Below are 23,966 nucleotides of genomic sequence, written 5' to 3'. Positions count from 1 at the left end.
AAATAAACTTGCATATCTACCACATATGTTAATTTTTTTATGTTAACTATATGACATTTACCTGACTCGAACCAGGCCATTTAATGATTTAACTTTGCGAAAGAATGTAAATTATGAAAATAAAGAGATAAGTTAATATTTTGCAATAAATCACAGAACTGAAAAACCACACTTGGTTTTACCACAAAGTTTTCAGTTATTTTCTGAACTGTTTCTCCAAAAGCAATTGTATTTTTTGATTTGCGTTAGCATTTTGTGAGCTTGCGCTTTTTCATTCAGTCAACATTTATTGAATCTTATTATGTTCCAGGCATTTTTTTTATAGGACAAATTTCTTGGAGAAAATAAAAAATCATCTCTGCTAGGGGCTTCTTTTGAAAATCCAAGACCAAGTTCATGATTCTGAGCCACCATTCTCCTCCTGTAAATGTTTGCTATTTACAATTCATACAGGGTAACTACATTGACAGCTGAAAGCAATACATATTTTATTTTATTTTCAATTTAAGAAGATGTGTGTGCTTTATGATAGGTGTTTTGGGTCAGTTGTCAGATTGAGAAAGCTTTTTTCTTTGTTTCCTTTGCATTGAGACCATTTTTCATCATTAATATATTGTCATATCATCTTCTATTTTGTCATGCTATACAGCATGCCTGTGTATTTAGAAAAAGCAACAAAAACCACACCATGTCATTACTTCTGCCATATTTAATAAAAGAAGCTAGCTCTCGTACATTTAGGGACTAGCTCCTCTCCTTTGTCTTCCGAATATGAACTCTGCCATCAAAGTATGTGGCACTCACACAGGTTCACTGGTCTTCTAAATTCTATTTCAAAATTTATCTCCCAAGTTGTACTCAATATTTCATGTTCACATGTCAAATAAGCTCCATTTAGGCTGCGTTGTATTTCAAATTCTCTTTTCCTTATAGCATTGCTTGTGGTGTCTTCTTTAGTACGTTACATTGTTTACACTGGCACGAGATCCTGGTAGATAGAGCTTTCTCCAGTGTTTCAGCATGGACCCTTCACTTATGAGTGTATATTTCAGTTGACTTCCTATCCTTTGCTTTAATAATCATATTCTTTTATATTTCATTTTGCCTTGCATTAGTTTGGACATTCTACTCAAAGATGTGAGCTGATCTTTTATAAATTTAATATCAGTGTACATGTTAACTGTTAAGGGAAAAACTAGACATCTGAGTTGCTGATTGAATTTGGTCTTTTTGAAGAGTTTTACCTATAATTCTTTTAAATTTAAATGCTTATTTTTAATTGACAAATATTGTATATATTTATGGAATAAAACATGGTATCTAGATATATGCATACATTGTGGAATAATTATATCAAGCTAATTAACATATCTATCAGCTCATATGCTTAGCATATGTTTTTTGTAGTGAGAACACTTAAAATCTACTCTTTTAGCAATGTTGAAATATGCAGTACCTTATTAGGAACTATGGTCACCATGCTGTGCAATAGATCTTGAAAAATGTATTATTTCTGCCCAACTGGAACTTTGTACCCTTTGACCACCATCTCCCCATTTCCACCACCTCCCAGTTCCGTGTAACCACCATTCTACTCTGTACTTCTATAAGTTCAGCTTTCTTAGATTCCACATATAAGTGAGATCATGCAGTATTTCTCTTTCTGCGTGGACAGTTTAGTTCACTTAGCTTAGCTTAGTTCACTTAGCATAATGTCCTTCAGGTTTTTTCTTGTTGTCTACAAGTGACAGAATTTCCTCATTTTTTATGGATGTATACTATTCCATTGTGTATATATACCACATTTTCTTTATGCATTCAACCATTGATGGACACTTAGGCTGATTCTACATCTTGGCTATTGTGAATCAAGCTGCAATAAACATGGGAGTGTATTCTGGAAGGAGTTGTCTATACTCACTCTCTCATAGTACCTTCTACTTATTCCGTGATGTTCAAACTGGTCACCATGAACCATGGTGAATCCTTCTCATCTATTTCTTGTGCAATAACTGGAAGGAATATGGACTTTGGCCACGTCGCTCCAACCACTTCTGCCCCTGCTGCAACCAGTTTAAAACCAGTTATCCCTTCCTCAGGGCAGCCTTCCCTGGACAACCTGATTAAGTCATGGCGGCTGTACTATCTTGAAATTCACTTTCATTATACTAACCACAGGTATACATTTTCATTTGAGAGAGAGAGAGAGAGAGAGAGAGAGAGAGAGTGTGTGTGTGTGTGTGTGTTTATTTAATTTACAGACCTGGTTAATCTGAGCCATGTGTTTCATGGAGTGCATCAAGAGGAACAAAGAATCTTTCTAGTTGGTTCAGAAAATAGATCAAGGCTCACCACAGGAGCTAGTAGTTGGGGAGGGTTGGAGACTATAGTCTGATTTCTAGGCTCAGCTTTAAGTTGACTCCATGTGTCTTGTTCGTTTCACATATTTTATTATTGACATTTCTTGTTTGTTATCCCTAATCTTTCATTTTCTTTTAAATTTGGTCTTTCCTGTGAGTGAATGAGTTCCTACTAGAACATCTTAAAGGCACCATTTTACCTTTGCCACTGATTATTGATGACAACATCTTCATTCTTTTTTTTTTTTTTTTTTTTGAGACAGAGTTTCGCTCTTGTTACCCAGGCTGGAGTGCAATGGCGCGATCTCGGTTGACCGCAACCTCCGCCTCCTGGGTTCAGGCAGTTCTCCTGCCTCAGCCTCCTGAACATCTTTATTCTTATTAGGCTAAGCCAGTTTTCCCAGCCAGTGTCTTCATTAGTAAAATGGAGACAATACTTACCTCTGTGAGTTTTTATGAATATTCAATATGTAAAATGCTCAGTACAGAGTCTGTTATATGTTAGAATCTCAGCATGTTGTAGCTATTATGATTATTTCCAGTTTAGTATCATTTTTCTGGCTTACAATTAATATTTTACTAATTAGTTAAACTCTTTGTATCTGCAGTAAGTACAACAAGTCTATGGTGCAGAAATAATGCTATAATAGTTTTCAGTTCCAGTCCTCTGCCTAGGGGGATGTATAAACATTTATAAACCCCGGTTTTGCTTTTGTGATCATTTCATATGGATTGTATCATGCACTTGGTAAGGACCTACCCTTCCTGTTCAGTTCATTCTGTTTGAACTTTCTTTGATCTTTTCATGTTGGAAAGTAGGTCACACAGAGCAGAAAGTATTAAACTTCAGCTTTCTAAGTTATCTTTTTGTGCATTATTTTCCATGGAAAAGGATTTACCTTTATATGAACTGTCTGCTTGTCCCTCCCTTTCAAGATGGCTGGTTAAACCACATGCTCTCAGGTCTAATAAGGAATCGCTCTGAATTCCCTCAAAATTAATCAGCTCGAGTATAGGCAGAGCCAAGATTTACGCTTCCCACCCCATCCCCAGTCCCCAGATTACTTAGCCCTTGACTAGAGCTAAATAAGGGCTGAGGAACCCAGGATAGGAATGGATCGTTCTTATTTGAGATTCTTCTGGGTGAAGCCTAAGGGTATAGATGAAAAGTTAGGATTTGGAACAGAGCCAGAAGTCAAAAGCAGTTCCCAGAGGCGGAGCAAAACAGAAGCTGAGTGTAGTGCTGAAGCCAAAAAGCAAAACACGATGAATTCCACAGTGGGAGCTATGTTGGAAGAGTGCCTGAGATGTATGTCTGCTTTCTGGGGGCACTGAGGTACTCTGGGTATGTGGACCCGGCTCATGAAATGGCCATGAGCAGAACTGACCTGCCTACCTTTTTCTCCCCCTGTGCAAGACACAGTTTCCCAGTCAGGGCACAGATGAAACTCCTTGAAATCCACGTGCATTGCTGGCCTACCGTTATGACTTGGTCTGGTAAATGGAAGTTCATCAAATAATGAGACATTTAATAAAAGAAAGTGGCATAAATACAAAATATACTGGGAACATTTCCCTTAAGAAATGTTTCACAGAGTAGCATGTTGGTATAATTACACATAAGACTGATTCAGCATTATCATTACAAAACTCGGGTTTCATAGGATTCAGTGTTAATTCAGGCTCTCAGTATCTTGCCAATGACTGCAAAAAATTAAAAAAAGAAGTTTTCTACTCTTCCTTTTTCTCCTCTAAACATATCTAACTAAATAAAAGTTTATAAGCTGTCAACAAAAGTTTGGTTTCTTTACATGCTCTTCTTCACACATTGAACAATAAATAATGGCAGTGACCTAGATTTCTTTTTTTGTCTGCAAACTAAAATATATTCCAAAATCATGTTGATTTTGTATTTTTAGAACTTGTTTCCACACTTAGGCAATTCACAATTGGCTTTAAATCAATTGTTAAAAGGCAGGGGACATTCATAGAGCAGTGGGTGTTAGAGCAATGGGGGGAACCTCGCAAGTCACTTCAGTCACAGGTTTATGCTCATTGCAAATGGCACCTGAGGCAAGCCAGATGGGTGCACCCCTCACTTTTCCAAAGCCTTCAGTCCTGCTTTTTCACAGTCTCACTTCCAGTTCTGCAACGCGATCACATTTTGTTTCTTTATGAGTCTTAGCATGAATTAAAACCACAGCAGGGGCCAGGCACGGTGGCTCATGCCTGAAATCCCAGCACTTTTGGAGGCCGAGGTGGGTAGATCACAATGTCTAGAGATCAAGACCAGCTTGGCCAACCCCATCTCTACTAAAAATATAAAAATTAACTGGATGTGGTGGTGCACGCCTATAGTCCCAGCTACTTGGGAGGCTGAGGCAGGAGAATCACTTGAACCTGAGAGGTGGAGGTTGCAGTGAGCCGAGGTTGTGCCTCTGCACTCTAGCCTGGGTGACAGAGTGAGACTCCACCTAAACACACACACACACACACACACACACACACACACACACACTGGTCACCACCTTCATTATGAACATATCATAGCCTTCTCCCCTCTTCTTTAGGCTACTCTGTATGTCAGAGAAAGCACCGTCTTCCCAGTGGCCTGAATCAGAAACCCCTGCATGATCCTCACCGTCTTTTTCTCCTTTAGTACCCATTTCTAATCCATTGCCAAACTTGTGCTAAAGTCTCATGCCCTAAACATGTGTCAAATCTGTCTTTCTGCAATTGCATCACCCATCTCTGGTCTGGGTTACTGGAATTAATTGTACGTGTCTACTTCGCTAGGCTATAGAACCCAGTTATTCAGTCAAATGGGAATCTAAGTGTTGCTGTGAAGTGTTTTGTAGATGTGGTTAACATCTACAATTGATTGACATTAAGTAAAGGCGCTTGCCATTGATAATGTGGGTGGGTCTCATCCCAACCAGCTAAAGGCCTTAAGAGTAAAAACTGAGGTGTCCCAGAGAAGTAGTTCTGTTTCAAGACAGCAGAATCAACTCCTGCCTGGATGTCCAACCTGCAAGCTTACCCTACAGATTTTAGATGTGCTAGCCCCTGTAATTGTGCAGACCAATTCTTGAAAATAAGACTCTTTAGATAGATACATAGATACGTAGAAGATAGATAGATAGATAGACAAAAGATATATAGATAGCTAGATACATAGATACACAGATACATAGGTGGAAACAAGATGATGGATAGATACATAGATAAATAGAAGATAGATACATACATAGATAGTCGATACATAGATAAAAGATAGATAGGTAGCTGGATACATTGATACCTAGGTAGATACATAGAAGGCAGATAGGTAGGTAGATAGATAGATAGATAGATAAAGATACAGATAGATATATGGATACATAGATACATAGATAGAAGACAGATACATAGATAAAAGATACAGATAGCTAGATACATAGATACATAGGTAGATACATAGAAGATAGAGACATAGATAGAAGGTAGGTACATACATAGATAGATACATAGATGGATACATACATAGACTATTGATTCTATTTTTCTGGACAGCTCAGACATATATGGCTACTGTTCTCTCTTAACTGGCATCTTGGTTATCTGTTGCTGCATAATAAACTGCCCCCAAACTGATGGCTGAAAACAGTAATTTCATATTCTCTCTCAGTTCCATGGGCTGCCTGGGCTCAGCTGGGGAATGCTTTTGTTGTTGTTACTGTTTTTCAGACAGGCTCTCACTCTGTCACCCATACTGGAGTGCAGTGGCACCATCACAGCTCACTGCAGCCTTGACCTCCTATGATCAGGCAATCCTCCTGCCTCAGCCTCTTGAGTAGCTGGGACTATAGGAGCATGCCACCAAGCCCAGCTAATTTTTGGAGTTTTTGTAGAGATGGGGTCTCCTTCTATTGCCCAGGCAACTCCTGGGCTCAAGCGATCCTGCCACCTCAGCAAAGTGCTGGGATTACAGATGTGAGCCACCACACACAGCCCAGGGAACTCTTAATGGAAGGCTTTCATAGGGTTGCAGTCTACTGGAGTCATCTGAGAGCTTACCTGAGCTGGATGTCCAAGATGTCACACTCACACATCAGCCTTGCATGTAAGCACACATTGACTGCTTACTAGGAATTCAGCTAGGGCTGCCATTTAAGGATCTTCAAAGGAGCCTCCATATGTGACTTGAGCTTCTTGCAGCATGGAGGCTGGATTCCTTGGGGAATTGTCCAGAGAATGAACGTTCAAGAGATCCAGGCAAAAGCCACAACATTTTTTATGACACAGCATTGGAAATCCCAGAATGTAACTTCTTCTGCCAGCCCAGATTCAAGAGGAGGAATTTTAGGTTTCATTTTTTGACATGTGCATATAGGGAGAGAAAGAGATGCCGGTGGCCATCTTTGGAGACTGACTGCAACACTGGGTCATTGCCTATCCTCCTGACTCATTAGTGGGATCTATCTGCAGCTCTACTAATCTGTCCTCACTGAAGCCAGGCTGCACATCCTAAAATGCATATACCATGTGTCGTGTCCATAACTAAGACCCTTCATGTGGCTTTGCTTTTTCCCATAGAAGAAAGCCACATTGTTGACTTTGTGATGCCTATAAGACTCTCGATTTAGTTCTGCAGCATTCTCAACCTAGCACTCCATCTCTCAAGCCACACAGGATTTCTTTCAGACTTTTGCACATTCTGTACTCTTTCTCTCTCTCTCTCTCTCTGCTCTCTCTCTCTCTTTCCCCCCTCCAGGCTTTCACATTCCCTCTTTCCTGCTTCTCAAACAGTCTTTACCCCTCCATCTCCTTCTCCTGCCTTACCTGGCTACTTTTGTGTATCTTTAAGTTTTCAGCGTAAGCTTTGCATCTTCTGGGGAGCTCAGTCCCCAAACTTTGGGTGGCTTAGGTACCTTCCAACATGCTCTTGACCCCACAGCTGGCCCAGCTCCTTGGGCTTGCATGATTGTGAATTGTACTCAACCAAACTTGCTTGTACTTTGCTATGCAACCAGCAGAATATAAACACAAGATTAAGGATTCAAGAGAGTGGACTGTTCCACTCAGAGCAGCACCTGAAGGGCTCCAGGAACCGTGGGCTTCCTAGTTTACACTGGCAGGCATCTCAGTCTCAAAGATCCACTCTCGTCACAAAAGGAAGTGGGTTTTTATGCTGCAGTCTCACCCCTCCCAGCTCTTTGTCTTAAGCCTCAGAGGTATACAGTAGGCCTGGCCTGGCCCACCTCTTCCCTCTTCCTCCCCGTGTTGCAGTGTAGACTGACAGCACCATGTTCTGATTGTTGGCTGTTCTCTCTCTCACCAGCTAAAAGTTCTCCATGACAAGCTCTCTTTCTATTCTGCTACATTCCCAGTAGTGAGAACAGTAGTAAGTGCTTCATTTATTTATCCATTCACGTCCATATGAATTACTTCTGTTCTTCTGAGTATTTCCACCCTATCTTTTCTGCAAGAGTTTATCTTGGTTTATGCAGCCCCAAGCAATCTGTTGCCTGGGCAGGGATTTTCAGCCTTAGCCTTGACTCCATGCATGGCAGTTTCCAACCTGCAGTCCCTTAACCTGTATCTGGCTGGGTCTTCCCTGGTCCTTGAGAGGGAAGGAGTTTGACCCTGTTTCCCTCTTTTATTATGCATATAGCTATGAACATTCAGCACACCTTAAGAATATTTAATCATGGGCCGGGCGCGGTGGCTCACGCCTGTAATCCCAGCACTTTGGGAGGCCGAGGCGGGTGGATCACGAGGTCAAGAGATCGAGACCATCCTGGTCAACATGGTGAAACCCCGTCTCTGCTAAAAATACAAAAAATTAGCTGGGCACAGTGGCGCATGCCTGTAATCCCAGCTACTCAGGAGGCTGAGGCAGGAGAATTGCCTGAACCCAGGAGGCGGAGGTTGCGGTGAGCCGAGATCGCGCCATTGCACTCCAGCCTGAGTAACGAGAGCGAAAATCCATCTCAAAAAAAAAAAAAAAAAAAAAAGAGAATATTTAATCATAATTTCCAAAATTTCACAAGATACAGATATTTTCCCATGAAGGACGGATGACATGGTTTTGTAACCGGGTCGTGGTGCAGGGGCTCAGCTCCCTCTCCGTACTTACCAAAGATGTAACCGGGTGTCCCCAGGTTCTTGGGCTCACTTGCCCCAGGAATGGGGAAAGGGCCTTGGTGGCCAGTGAGCTTACTGTTCAAATATATATTGTACCCAAAGAGTTTAGCAGAGAGAGAAAGAGAGAGAGCGGGAGAGCTCCCATGCTGCTGTGGGAGAGGAGTCTGAAGGGGATATCCGCACGTAAGGAGCAGCGGAGTTTTAACCCTGAAGTTATTCCCGCCTCATTCATGTTCCTGTCCAATGAGGGGAGTTCTTTCAAACTTCCTCTGGTGTTATTGATCTTTAATTCTGATCCTGGATTGGTTGCTTGGGCCCACAACAGAGCCCCTCCTCCCAGGCCTTTTGGCGGGCTTTCTGAACAGAAGCAGCTCACCTGGAATTTCTACCTAGCCCATGTACAGGAAAGTTAGATAAAGAACTTTACATTCCCGGATGGGGGCGTAGATGGAGGTATGGCGAGGGGAAATTCCTGCCTTTGAAACACAGGCAATTTTCCTTAACACAGTCCTTCAGTTTGGCTGTGTCTTCACCCAAATCTCATCTTGAATTGTAGCTCCCATAATGCCCACGTTTTGTGGGAGGGACTCAGTGGGAGATAATTAAATCATTGAAGTACTACTGTGAATCCATTAAACCTCCTCCACGTCTTGGGTATGTCTTTATTAGCAGGGTGAAAACTTACTAATACAACAGAGTCTACTCTTGTCTTGTGACAGTGACTGTGTGGGCTTTCTTCTTGATTTTACCCCCTCTGTGCATCTTTGCCATGATTTATTTGTGCATACATTAGACAGCAATTAGAGGACTATAGGGAAGTATTCAGAACCCACAGCTATTAAGACTAGACTGCCTGTGTTCAAGTCTCAGTCATGTCATTAGCTAGCTGTGTGACCTCAGGCAAGTAACTTCACCTCTGTGACCCAGCTGCTGCATCTGGAAAATGGAGACACCAACAGTGATGATAATAGTGCTTCTCTCATAAGGCTCTTATAAGGATTAAATCATATATAAAGTGTTTGGAAGAGTGCTTCAGACAGTAAAGCCATGCATGCCTTTATTATTGTTGTTTATGCATCTATTGACATAAGCCTCAAACACACGTTTCCCTTTTTATGCTCCTATCTGAGTCTCTATCTTGTGTCTCTCTGGCCCCTTTCTGTTGAATATTCTGTCTGGGTAAACCTGCTCCTCTGTGACCATGTGTTTGCATTTCTATCTGTCTATTTCATGTCTATTTCATCTCTATGTCCTTGGTTTTCTGTGGGTGACTGTCTTTTGTCTTCTGTCTTCATCTCTTCTGTTTTTCTCAGGGCTTTCTTTCTGTGTTTTATTTCATGTGTCCACCACTTTTCTTTTCTCCTCCGTTTCATGCAATGTTGATGTTTCTTCTTTTTTTCCCCTCGGTTTCTGCACAGTCTTAGTTTACTCTTTCTGTTTAACCTCTCCACCTCTCTTCTGCAGGTGCCAGAATAGCGTCAGAGCTGAAATTTAGAAACTATTTTCTGAGCTCATTAAATAGTTTTCAATTCCCTTTTCAAACATTTATGAGCTTATGAATACAATATTTTCTATGGCTCTCTAGGGGGGGAATCAAATTGTTCTTTGCCTTCACAACCATCTATTGATTTTCCTTCCTGCGGTTCCTGACCCTTTGTAGAGAAGAGATTGTCTCTATCTTGCTGACCGTTCTTTCTGAACCATAGTTAACAACCATTGTTCACCTTTGTTACCTTGTTCAGTGGCTTCTTCCATCTTCTGCTTCTCATCTACATTACAATGTCCCAGGAGCAAGATGAGGACAGGCTGGGGGTCTGGGTCATTCCTTGGCATATCCCCAGAGCCTAGCACAGTGCAAGATGCCTGGGATGCCATTGATGAATATTTGTGAAATGAATGAATTCCCCTGGGAGTGCTGAGGTTTAGGGGAAGACCAAGAAGAACATCTCATATCAAACCATTGTAGTAATGCCCTGCTGCCTTTATCATTTTTATCTTTTTTTTTTTTTTTTTGAGAGGGAGTCTCTGTTGCCCAGGCTGGAGTGTGGCGGCATGATTTCAGCTCACTGCAGCCTCTGTCTCCTGGGTTCAAGCCTCCCACCTCAGCCTCCTGAGTCGCTAGGACTACAGGCACCTGCTACCATGCCTGGCTAATTTTCATATTTTTAGTAGAGATGGGGTTTTGCCATGTTGGCCAGGCTGGCCTCGAACTTCTGACCTCAAGTGATTTAACCACCTTGGCCTCCCAAAGTGCTGGGATTATAGGCATGAGCCACTGTGCCCAGGCTCTTCTTTCCACCTACTAAATATATCTCAAGGCTCCTTCCTCCTCTTTTCAATTCTAAAATTGTTCCATGTAGGTTCTTTTAATCTTTAATTAGGTGACTCTAGCAAAAGCCTTGCAGTCATGTCTCAGGTGGCTTTCCTCCCTCTGATTTCCTTCCACTGCCATCCATCCTATATGACCCAAAGAATTATCCTCAAACACAGGTTTATTCATTCAGTGAGGAAATATATATCAAGTGCCTCCTGTGTGCTGGGTGCTGTGTTAACAGCTCCATCACAAAAACTCCCCTAGCTCCCAGGTTGGCTAAGTGCCTTTCCTCTGTGCTGGTCTCATATTATAGTGAAATGATACTGAAATACCAGTGATGCTTTGTGTCTGTCTCTCTTAATACACTTAAACTCCCAGAGGGTAGGACCCATCCATGTTTTATTCATATTTGTATTTAATACTTTGAAAATTGTAATAGCACAACCTTGGGCCATGGACATCACTGCTGACTGCTCAGTGAATGTGTGCTGAGTTGCTCTGTGTATCGGTCTTTGTCTCAGTCAGCTTGGGCTGCCATAACCAAATGCCATAGACTGGGTGGCTTTAACCACCAACATTTATTTCTGACAGTTCTGGAGGCTGTGAAGTAGAAGAGCAGGGTGCCAGCATGGTTCCCATAAGTTCTGGTGAGGGCCCTCTTGTGGGTTGCAGACAGCCAACTTCTTACCCTAACCTCACATTCATCGGCGCTCCACCCTCGTGACCCTCTCTAGTCCTAGTCACCTCTCAAAGACATCACCTCCTAATACCATCACACTGGGGCTTTGGCTTTCAACATACTAATTTTGGGGAGACACAAGCATTCAGTCCATATCAGTCCTAGTTTTTAATTTTGAAGCTACAGAAGTTAAATCTAATTATTCCTTCATCTTATAATCCTAAAAATATTCAAAGAGAGCTATTGAATGCTCCAAATCTGCTCTTCTCCAGCCAGGCCGTTATTAATTTTTCAGCTGCCATGGATTTCAATCTGTGCCCTCCAGACGGGCCCTGGTTTGTCAAATGCCTTTAAAAGTCAAACTTCCACAACAGACCGAAGTACGCCAGGCATGGTTTTGAGCATTATAGAATAGCATGTATCTCTCTCCTCTTTGTAGCCACAATTCCTTTAAATATGCAGTTTCAGATCACACTTGAGTTTCGGGAAGTGAGTGCATACTCCTGGGTTCTAGCAAGTCAAGTGAAAGCCTGTAAATCTTCTTCTCGCCTTCAATGGCCTCTGACCAGAGATGACTTGTTCTCAACCTCCAATACCAAATGATTCTTTCTCTCTCACCTTCTCCGGGCCTTGCCTCCCATAGCTGCACGAGCCAACAGGCAAACACACAGATTCCTGCAAATCTAGAGCAGTCCCTGGGACATGAAGATTGTCTGTGGAGGCTGGGCAGTTAGGGTGCAGGGGATGGGTCTTCTACACTATGTGACAGCAATGGAAAGGCCCTTTTGTTTTGTGTTTATTTTTTAGATGGAGTCCCATTCTGTCACTGAGGCTGGAGTCCAGTCGTACAATCTCAGTTTACTGCAACCTCCACCTCACAGGTTCAAGCAATTCTCTGCCTCAGCCTCCCGAGTACCTGGAATTACAGGTGCCCGCCACCATGCCTAGCTAACTTTTGTATTTTTAGTAGAGACGGGGTTTCACCATCTTGGTCAGGCTGGTCTTGAGCTGACTTCATGGTCCACCCGCCTCAGCCTCCTAAAGTGCTGGGATTACAGGTGTGAGCCACTGCACCTGGCTGGAAAGGCCCTTTGAGCCCAGAAAGCTCTTTTATTTTTTGTTAAAGAAGTTCTTTCAAATATGAAGTTGAGAATTCTAGAAAAATATTTTGGGTTGTAAGATATGGTGGCTCAGATAAGAACATTTTAATTTCCCCCATTGTACACCATGGTTCTTTGCGGGGCATGCCCTGGCAGTGGGCTTTAGAATAAGAGTTTGAATTCTAGGTTTGAATCTTGGCTTTACCACTTACTGCCTTACAAGTCATCCTTCTAAACCTTTTTTTTCCTCCCTGCTGGATCACAAACATAATAAAAGCAGAGACAGTGTGTAATTTATTGACCAATGTGTAGCCAGCACCTCTCATAGAGCTCAATATTTAATAGGTGCTAAATAAATATGAATGAGTGAATGAATATGTCCTATATGACCTTCTTAACTTTATGATCCTAAGTTATCCTCATCTATAAAATGAGACTGTTGATTGCTTCTATTTTGCAGGGTTATTGCAAGGCTTAAGTGAAACAATCTACATAAAATATTTAATATGCAGTGACAATGTACTAAATGTTGGTTATTGTTATCATTGGTCAGTCCATGAATGACACGTCAAATGGGGCAAGAAGAGAGGCAAAAGAGGGACATCAACAGGAGAGAGGCAAGCAGTGGGTTGTTGGCCTACATGTGTGATGTTTTCGTGAAGAAAAAGAAATGTGGCCATTTTAGAAATGGTTTGGATGGTAAATAAACCCTCTGACTTTCTGCTGGTGCTTACATTTTAACACTCGCTTTCCTAGGACCTTCATTAGAATCATAGAGAATGAATCCTGGAAAGGTAGCGCTTTATCAATGCCTGGAAAGGGCCTGCAGCCGCTACCTTACGTCTCTAACGTCCCCCGCATCTCATCAGGGAGTCTCAGAGTGTACTAAACAGAAGAGGTGCCTGGGAGCCATGGGCTTGGGCCTTTCAGTCATTAGTATTCCAGGTGCCCTAGCGCTCTGTGAACTGTCAGGCTTAAGTGGTTAACACTTCATGGAAATCCAGGAAGTACTGCATTTAGAACTGAAGAATTTCGACCTGAGACTTGAAATAAAAACAAACAAACAACAAACAAAAGAAACAAAAAGAAAATAGCACCTACAGTGAAAAAAACAAAAGGAAATTTTTACAATTTTAGTAAAGATCCCTTTCTCAAAAGGGATTTGTAATGCAAAGGTGATTTGACCTGTGATGCAAAGATGATTTTCTATATCTTAATTCCGTCTTTATAGATCCAGGTGAAAACGTTAAGTCAGATTCTCCCAGAACCAACCTACTCCTTGAAAGTTAAGCATTTGTCAAAGTATATGAACTCTCCTGAATTCTAGAACTCAGTGCAGTACAGAAAGTCCCAATTCTTTCCTGGGGGTATGGAAGGCAGTGTATTCTCTTTCGAACCTGGGTTCATGCAGGAAAGTACTGAAGGTGGAATGCAGCAAGAGTTAGATTCTCATCAAGTCAGGGGCTTCTTTTCAGTTCATTTTAGGGCACGTCATTCCGGGTGACCTGATAGTCCTCGTCCCATAGGGCAGCTTATACATCTTCCATGTAAAAGGAGAGCCTCAAATGTCTCAGTTATATAGGCTTTGAAGCAGTTATATGTAAATTGTGTGATAGCCTTTGAATGGACTCTAGGTAGGTGTTCAGCAAGATCTTACCAGCATTACTTTGGGAACAAGTACGTATGCGATGGTGGTACCATTTTGGAAAGCGTCCTTGGGGAAAAGGCTGAGATAATGGCATTTCCCCCAACTAAAACATGCTCTAGTGCAAAGTGCAGAGAAGTGAATGTCAAAAGATAAAGTCTGAGTTGTTTACAACCTGCATGCCTTGGTCGTATAACTCACCCTCTCTCAATGCCAATTTTCTCAACTTTAAGCCTCCTCGCTAGCTGTGGAAATCGGGTGGGAGTAATGGCAAAAGTGTACAGTGTTTTGACATCTGTGATTGTCAAGGCTTGTGCCTACTAATCTGGTGGGGTTATATACTGCTGTGCAAGGTGACACCTTGCATTATAGACAACTGAGGTGTCATGGAAATGGCAAGATTTCTGATGAATACCCACAGTGTCTTCCATTTCTTAATGTATCCTCTTCTTTTTACCCAACAAGGGAGCAATGATCATACCCATTATTGTGAACATGTCTAGTTGGCCTTAGAGTCACCCAAGGTCAGAACTGACTCTGATTTCAGGGGCGATGGGAAATAGAGTAATAGAGATAAAAATTCCATTTTGTTTTATTTGTTGTAAGCAGCTGAGCTTTATACCAAATCTAGCTCTTAATGTCTGCCACATGGATGAGCTGGAGAGTGACGAAGAGCATACACTTATCACTCCACCACTGCACATAAAAGCTGGAAAAGTCCCCTTAGCCTGTGACTAAAGGGAGGTTTCAGAAATGACAGCTTAGATGATAATTCTGATATTTTTCCTGGGAGATTATAATGAGTGCTTTGGGGGTTGAATGTTGATTTTTGATAGTGAGATCTTCAAAAGTTGCAAGAGGGATGGCTAAACCAACTCGGGTACATATCTATACCATGGAATATTACTCCAGCACTTGAGAACACACTGCTGCTAATCATGGCGGAAGGCAAAGAGGAAGCAATCATATCTTACATGGCCAGAGCAGGAGGAAGAGAGAGGAGGGGGAGGCACTACACACCTTTAAACAACCAGATCTCATGAGAACTCAATCACTATCATGAGAACAGCAAGGAGGAAATCCACCCCCATGATCCAATTACCTCTCACCAGGCCCCTTCTCCAACACAGGATTACAATTCAACATGAAGTTTGGGCGGGGACAGAGACCCAAACCATGTCACATGGCAACATATATGAATCTCAGAAAACATTTAGGCCGAGTAAATAGTCTTACATAAAAGGATACATGTGGGCCAGGCATGACAGCTCACACCTGTAATCCCAGCACTTTGAGAGGCCGAGGCAGATGGATCACCTGAGGTCAGGAGTTCAAAACCAGCCTGGCCAACATGGTAAAACCCCACCTCTACTAAAAATACAAAAATTAGTGGGGTGTGTTGGCAGGTGCCTGTAATCTCAGCTATTCAGGAGTCTGAGACAGGAGAATCACTTGAATCTTGGAGGTGGAGGTTGCAGTGAGCTGAGATCACACCATTGCACTCCAGCCTAGGTGACAGAGTGAGACTCCGTCTCAATAAAAAAAAAAGCATACATGTGATATAATTAATTGTCTTCATATACTAGAACAGGCAAAAGTAACCTATGGTGAAAAATCATCACAAAAGTGTCCTCTGGGGTTTGGCGGAGGGTCTGGAGATCGGAAGTGTTTCAAGGTGACGTGTACTCAGAGCTACAGTTTACTTCAAATTGCAGCAACTATAACAATGAAATTGGTTAGTGGATAATACACCATAAGGCAAATATAGTGAAAAATTAATTGTGAAATCTAGCTGTGGGTTATTCGAGTGCTTATTGTCCAGTTATTTTAACTTTCCTTTAGGTTTGGAAATTTTATATGATATTTAAAATATATAATTTCAGAAAAAGGCCTACCTAGTACAGTGATTCAGGCCAATAATCCCAGCACTTCTGGAGGCTAAAGCGGGCAAATCACTTGAGGTCAGGAGCTTGAGACAAGCCTGGCCAACATGCTGAAACCACATTTCTACTAAAAATACAAAGCATAAGCCAGGCATGGTGGTGCACGGCTGTAGTCCCAGCTACTTGAGAGACTGAGGTAGGAGAATCGCTTGAACCACCACTGCACTCCAGCCTGGGTGACACGGAAACTCTATCTCAAAAAAAAAAAAAAAAAAAAAGTCAGCAAAAACTCTTAATTTTTTTAAAAAGCATAAGGGGAGATCTGATTTAGTATTTCTGCTGATGCCATATTCTTGTAGGCCCTGAATATCCTAAGAGAAATTACTTGCCAAAGGTAAATGAGAATTTATTGTGTTGTCTGTTCTCAAAATGCTAGATAAAAGAGCCATTAAAAATTATATAGACCTGAGAATTTCTAAATTTGCAATATGTCACTCAAGTTTTTATCAAATTAAATGTATAATTAAAAACCACCTAGTATCGTGTTTTTGACTACATACCATTTCATTTTCATTTTCTTTCTTTTGTAAATCTCCGTGAACTATCTTTTCTAAATGGTAGGTTGTAAAATACAAAAAGAAATAATAAGTGGGTGACAGAATCCAATTAAGAAGGATATACTATTTTAATGAATATTTTAACTTACTTTAGTTAACTGATAAGCAGTATTGTTGAAAACGTTAAGTTTGAGGTGTAAATATCACCTTTACTTTTCATGCCTTGAGAATTATTGGGATTCAGAAGAGTAAGTTTAAAATGACCTTGACAAATTAGAGCATTATATTTTTTCAAAAGGGCAAAATTCAGTAAAAACATGTATGGAAGTTCCTTTTCAGGACCAAACCAATAACAGAAGTGTGGCCCCAAGAAAGACCATTTCTAATGACTCATTATCATCAACATTTCTTGGTGAATATTCACTGTCTCTTGTCTTGTGATTTGATCCGGCTTGGATACAGATTTTTAAGTAATATGGAGAAATAAGTAGAGATTTAAAGAGAAACAAGATAACTAAAATAATGAAAAACTGGTCCTATGAGGAAAACCTGAGAGAAGAGAAATTTCCATGAACACTTCAAGACTGAAAAAGGCTAAAGCTTTGCTTGATTTCCATTTTCAAGTACATGAAGTATTTTTATAAGAAGAATGTATGAAAACCTAACAAGGAAAATAGATTTACGTTAAGATGTAGCTTCGTTGTGCAAATGCAGAAATCTCTTTGACTTTAAGTTTGATTAAACCCTGGAATAATTATCAAGAGACTTTAAGGAATCTACATCATTGGAGAATTAAAGACATGAAATAGGAATTCTAAGTGGTTCTACATCTACCCCTGCCAGAGGTTGATCCTTGAAACAACTTCCTAGGTCTGCATTCTGATAATAGTGTTTCACTCCATGGTAATCATTTTGAAATATAGCTTGGGAATTATTTATGCTTCTCTGGGCTTTCTATACAGAATGGCAACTTTAAATTCACCTCACTTAAAAATTCATTGTATTAGATAATTCTTTTTTCCACTGGGGTTGTCTCATAATAAATGATTACATATTTTTTTAGTGACTGTCATACTGTTACTTAATTTCTATATTTTATAATTATTATAAAAGCATTATAATGTATCCTCTCATTTTTTGTCTTTAGTATTATAACAATATCATCAGAAGGAAGTTTGTATTTTTAAAAATGTTATGTTCATGAGCATTTTCCATTGGTGAGAAGGTTCTTATCTGAGTATAAGTATGTTTAACTGCTTTGCCATTTATCTTGCCTCGTCACCAAGCTCCCAGTTAGAAGTCTAGTGAGATTTAAAAAAAACTATCAGGTGCAGTGGCTCACGCCTGTAATCTCAACACTTTGGGAGGCTGAGGGCGCAGAGCACATGAGGCCAGGAGTTCAAGACCAGCCTGGCCAACATGGTGGCACCCCTGTCTTTACCAAAAATACAAAAATTAGTCAGGCATGGTAACAGGTACCTGTTCCTAGCTACTCAGGAGGCTGAGGCAGGAGAATTGCTTGAACCCAGGAAGCAGAGTTTGCGGTCAGCTGAGATTGTGACACTGTACTCCAGCCTTGGGGACAGAGTAAGATTCCGCTGCAAAAAAAAAAAGACTTTTGTTTCAGTTGCTTTTAATGTTTCTGTCATGAAGTCTTTGCACCTACCTGTGTCCTGAGTGATATTGCCTAGATTTTCTTCTAAGGTTTTTATTTTACATTTAAGTCTTTAATCCACCTTGAGTTAATTTTTGTATAAGGTATAAGGAAGGGGTCCAGTTTCAGTTTTCTGCATAAAGCTAGCCAATTTTCCCGGCACCGTTTATTAAATATGGAATCCTTTCCCCATTGCTTGTTTTTTGTCAGGTTTGTTGAAGATCAGATGGTTGTACATGTGTGGTGTTATTTCTGAGGTCTCTGTTCTGTTCCATTAATCTATATGTTTGTTTTGCTACCAGTACCATGCTGTTTTGATTACTGTAGCCTTGAAGTACAGTTTGAAGTCAAGCAGCATGATGCCTCCAGCTTTGTTCTTTTTTGCTTAGGATTATCTTGGCTATATGGGCTCTTTTTTGGTTCCACTTCCATGCGAAATTTAAAGTAGTTTTTTCTAATTCTGTGAAGAATATCAGTGGCAGTTTGATGGGAATAGCATTGAATCTATAAATTATTTTGGGCAGTATGGCCATTTTTATAATATTGATTCTTTCCATGAGGATAGAATGTTTTTCTATTTGCCTGGGTCCCCTCTTATTTCCTTGAGCAGTGGTTTGTAGTTCTCTTTGAAGAAGTACTCCACATTCCCTGTAAGCTGTATTTCTAGGTATTTTATTCCCTTTGTGGCAATTATAAATGGAAGTTCATTCATTATTTGGCTCTCTGATTGTCTGTTGTTGGTGTATAGAAATGCTTGTAATTTTTACCCACTGATTTTAAACTAGAGAGCTTCTGCATAGCAAAAGAAGCTAGCACAGAGCGAATGGGCAACCTACAGAATGGGATTTTTGCCATCTACACATCTGACAAAGGTTTGATATTCAGAATCTACAAGGAACTTAAACAAATTATGAGAAAAAAAAAGGAACAACACCATCAAAAAGTGGACAAAGGATATGAACAGACACTTCTCAAAAGAAGACATTTATGCAGACAACAAACATAATTTAACAGCTCATTGTCACTGATTATTAGAGAAATGCAAATCAAAACCACAGTGAAATATAATCTCACACCAGTCAGAATGGTAATTGTTAAAATATCAAGAAAGAACACATTGGGAGGCTGAGGTGGGCAGATCACTTGAGGTCAGGGGTTCAAGACCAGCCTGGCCAACATGGTAAAACCCTGTCTCTACTAAAAAAAATTAGCGGGGTGTGGGTGGTACACACTTGTAATCCCAGCTACCAAGGAGGCTGAGGCGGGGAATTGTCTGAACCCAGGAGGCAGAGGGTGAGGCTGTAAAGAAATAGGAGTGCTTTTACAGTATCGGTGGGAACATAAATTAGCTCAACCATTGTGGAAGACTGTGTGGGTAATTCTTCAAGGATCTAGAACCAGAAATAGCATTTGACCCAGCAATCCCATTACTGGGTATATACACAAAGAAATATAAATCATTCTGCTATAAAGACACATGTACACGTATGTTTGCTGCAGCTCAATTTACAATATGAAACACATAGAACCAGTCCAAATGCCCATCAATGATAGATTGGATAAAGAAAATGTGGTATGTATAAACCATGGAATACTACACAGCCATAAAAAGAATGAGATCATGTCCATTGCGGGGATATGGATGAAGCTGGAAGCCACCATCTTCAGCAAACTAACACAGAAGCAGAAAACCAAACACCACATGTTCTCACTCATAAGTGGGAGTTGAACGATGAGAACACATGGACACAGGGAGGGGAACATCACACACTGGGGCCTGTTACGGGGTGGAGGCAAGGGGAAGGAGAGCATTAGGATAAACACCTAAGGCATGCAGGGCTTAAAACCTAGATGATGGGTTAATAGATGCAGCAAACGACCTTGGCACATGTAAACCCATGTGACAGACCTGCATGATCTGCACATGTACCCCAGAACTTAAAGTAAAATAAGAAAAATTTTAAAAAGAAGTTAAAATAAGATTAAAGCAAAAGACAAAAAGAAAGAAAAGAGAGTCAGTCTCAATCCTCAAGGGATATAGAGCCTGGAGGGAAAAAAAGAAAGCCATCTTTGTGAATAATTATCTTCTTTTTGAAAGTCAGTATGGCAAAATCCTCCTTCGCATCCTCCATTGTGGTCTCTATTTTTGGTTTCTTAATCTTATACCATTGCTTCCTTTTTATTCTCATCCTTTGCAGAGCAAAACTTGCTTCCTGCTGTGATGCTGTTCAAAACTTTGTTGTTTCTCAGAATAACACTCCAGTTGGGACTAACATGAGTTACGAGGTGGAAAGCAAAAAAGAAATCCCAATTAAAGAGAACATTTTTCATATGTTTCCAGTGGTGAGTAAAGATTCGTGGTGGGTTATTTGCGTTACCACCCCAGGTAAATTTTCCCTTACTTTAAGCTATAACTTAAAATTATGATGGAATTAATTAAAATACCACACTGTTATGTTGTATAAAATTTGGATAGTGGGCCATCTTTTAAACAGGCCCTTTTGAATGCAGTGCAGCTCTGCGGGGAAGGAATATTTATATCTTAAATGATAAGCTCTTCTAGTTCTGAGTCTTCCAGACTCTTCTTCAAATAAGATGAGACACTTGGGCTTTCTGCTGAGTAGTTACCGAGGCTTGTGAGGATGGCCATTTTTCACCTCAAATAAGATTCTTCCAATTGTCAGTTATGGTGACTAAATCAATTCCTTCGCAAGGAACAGTTCATTTATGTGACTCATCTTTGGGAAGTAAACATGTAAGAATTTATAGTCAATAAACATGCCCACCATAAGATAGAGATTTTTTTCTGCTGTGTCTAGTGATGTATCCCAAACCCCTAGGACATTTCCCAGTACACACATACACTCACTACCTATTTGTAAAATTAGAAAAATGAGTAATGATATGATCTAAAACTGCTTGACACAGTGGGGAGAAACTTGACTTGGGGAAATTTTGGCTCTGAAGGACATAAACATCTCATTGCTTATAAACATACATTCTCCAGCATCTTTCTATGATCTATGATTTGATTGAAAAGCAATTAGGCCACGTCAAGACGGTCAAAATGGGATCACTCTATATGCAGTGTACCAGCTGTGGGATATGAGACTCTCACAGTTTTCTTTTGTTGGAGCCTTGACTTCTTTCAGCTAATTTTTTGTTGCTTATGTAAGTTGTTCCAGTTTTTTTTTATATATTAGGATTCAGAGGGAGAATAACTTGCTGAGCATGAGTGAGAAATAAATAGAAAATGATAGAGGAAAAATACTGTAAATTTTCTGGAAGGAAAGGGGGACAAAAATTATAACTCAGAGCATTCTCATGATACACTGAAAAGAGCAGTGATTGAAAACATGATAATGCAAGAGTATTTCTTGTTGGGGTCACCACCTGCGGGGGTCTGTCCTGCAGACCCCGACTCAATGGCGGATGAATCAAGTACACTCACACACAGATATTATGCTTTGACAGTTTGAGTGTGTACCAGTGGCTTACAGGCACCCTGGAGAGTGCTGTAAACAGTTGTGACCTCGGGCCCCCTCCAGCCAGTGAGCCTTGCATTTATTCAGTAAAGTTTAATTGACAAAGGCTTGAGTCAACACCACTAGAGTGAAAAGATTAAAAGAAAGAGCCCATGCCCAAAGCAAACACCATTAGTGGGTAATATCCCTGGTAAACCTCCTTCCCTAACCTCCCCAGAGGATTTTCTGGCCCAAAGGCTAGTGTTAAGACCACATGAGTAAACAAGTTAGTTAGGTAAACCACTCACATTCCTTGGTATTTTTGCCCTCATCTCTCTGGCTCCTGCAAAGAGACTCTGGCTGCCTTCAGCCAAGAAGTATAGAAAAGACCCTTAGGCCTTCCAAAAGAGTTTGAGACTATATTCTATAACTTTCGCTAATGTTTTTGCCACCACCCTGAGTGAATCCCACAATTGATCTTTCCTATCAGGGAAAGCCTTGGAAAGTTTGATAGTGAGCAGCTCTTTCACTCATTCATCCATGCAGGTTTTGCCAGTGTTTGCCTTGTTTCTGACTGACCAGAACAGAGGAGCAGCAACCACTTTACCTCTTATTTGGTGCTTTGAAAGGATTGACTTAATAAAGACTTGATAAATATGTATGCAACTGGTCATTGCATCCGCTTTCCAAATGTATACTGATTATTTTTTAACTGGGGAGAGGAAATTTTCCAGTCAGTAGGACACCAGTTGCAGAGCCAGGTCCCTTTTCTGTGTGTGTTTCTCTAGCCTTCTCCTTTCATGGACGGGGCTTGTGGTGGGGAGGTCCTCTTTCCCACCTTGCTTTACTCTGCCCTTCTGCACACAACTCTCCAGGACGAACTGCTGAGCACATGGAAGACTGCATTAAATGTTTTCAGGAAATGATGTGGAGCCACTTCCTCCACAAACTTTGCTAAGTTACTTGCAGAGAAAAAAAATAAAAGTCGATTTGGTGAGCTCAACCCGAGTGAGCAATGAGCAGGCAGTGGAGCATGCAAATTTGCATTTTCTTGGGAGGTTTATTTAAGGAAACGTTGAAGTTTGTAATTTGTTTAAATTCTTACTGAACATGAGATACTAAAGCATATAGATGTTTTCCTCTCAGTTGACCAAGAAACCAGAGAAAAACATTCATTATTGTCAGTGCATCATGCGAGATATGTTTCCTTCAGTAATCTTTTCCATTTTATACCATAAAGAGCCTATTTGCATTTTTGCATCCTACCCTATCTATAAAATTCAGAATTTATGGTGGCACCATTTAGTAGATACTGGCTGAAGACATGTTGACCTAGAAGTTGAATGACATGAAATAGCCTGAGGTATCTGAGAACTGTTCTTTTTAGAGCCAGTCACTGTGCTAGGCATTGCAGATATAACAAGAAATAGGACACGTTATTCAGTTATTTTAATCCACAGAATTGTGAGAAACTATAATGTGTAGTGGTTTAAAGCGTGTACTCTGGAGCAAACTGGGTTCCTATTCCAGTCCTGCCACTCTCTAGCTGTTACTTGGACTCATGCCTGCCTTTTCCTATCTGTAAAACACTCAAAAGGTTGCTGTCTAGGTTAAATGTGCTAATAAAGTACGAACTTGAAATAGTGCCTCTTGCATAAAAAGTGCAATAGGACTTTTACATTTCAAAGACAAAACTACAAAGAGAGATGTACTGAAACCAAGTTTCTGTGCTAGGTGGGCAGCTCCCAGAGCCAGCATCAGGGAAGACAGCAGCCACGGTAGTTCTGGGGCATCTTCTGTCACTCTGGGCTGCTCAGAACCATGTCAGCCTTGGGCTATTGCCAGTGGGGCTCATAAATTGCCTTTGGCAAGGGTGATGTGCCTTGCTTTTGTAAACTTTGGCAACTTCAGTGGCATCAATATCCCTATCCTGGAAAATTTTTAGTTACCAATGGTTAAATACCAGCTCACAAAATTCCTGAATATTTACTAGTGGCCCCTTCAGTGGTTACAGGCCAGGGCCAGTTTCATTCTGCACATGTGCAGTAAATTAATGACCATGATACCAGTTTTGCAAAAGAAATAAGATTTATCCTCAAAGCCACCTAGTGAGAAGGCGGGAGAGCTTGTTGAAAGCTCATGAGATGAGTATTGAAAGCTGTACACATTGCACTGTGCAAGAGC

General features: G+C 40.7%; 1 protein-coding gene across 5 annotated transcripts in view; it reads left to right on the top strand.

Annotated features, from left to right (window-relative positions):
* Positions 1-23,966, top strand: part of ST8SIA6 (ST8 alpha-N-acetyl-neuraminide alpha-2,8-sialyltransferase 6) — a 149,406-nt gene that overhangs the window by 110,827 nt on the left and 14,613 nt on the right. For all 5 annotated transcript variants that reach the window (XM_078329547.1, XM_035306878.3, XM_035306877.3 and 2 more), the window contains one exon: positions 20,517-20,661. In XM_078329547.1, the coding sequence (XP_078185673.1) occupies positions 20,593-20,661 (69 nt within the window). In that variant the 5' untranslated portion in view covers positions 20,517-20,592. The remainder of the gene's footprint in view (positions 1-20,516; positions 20,662-23,966) is intronic.

This window comes from Callithrix jacchus, chromosome 7 (genome assembly GCF_049354715.1).
Source record: "Callithrix jacchus isolate 240 chromosome 7, calJac240_pri, whole genome shotgun sequence".
NCBI classification, from domain to species: Eukaryota; Metazoa; Chordata; class Mammalia; order Primates; family Cebidae; genus Callithrix; species Callithrix jacchus.
This window is presented reverse-complemented; position numbering and strand designations above follow the sequence as displayed.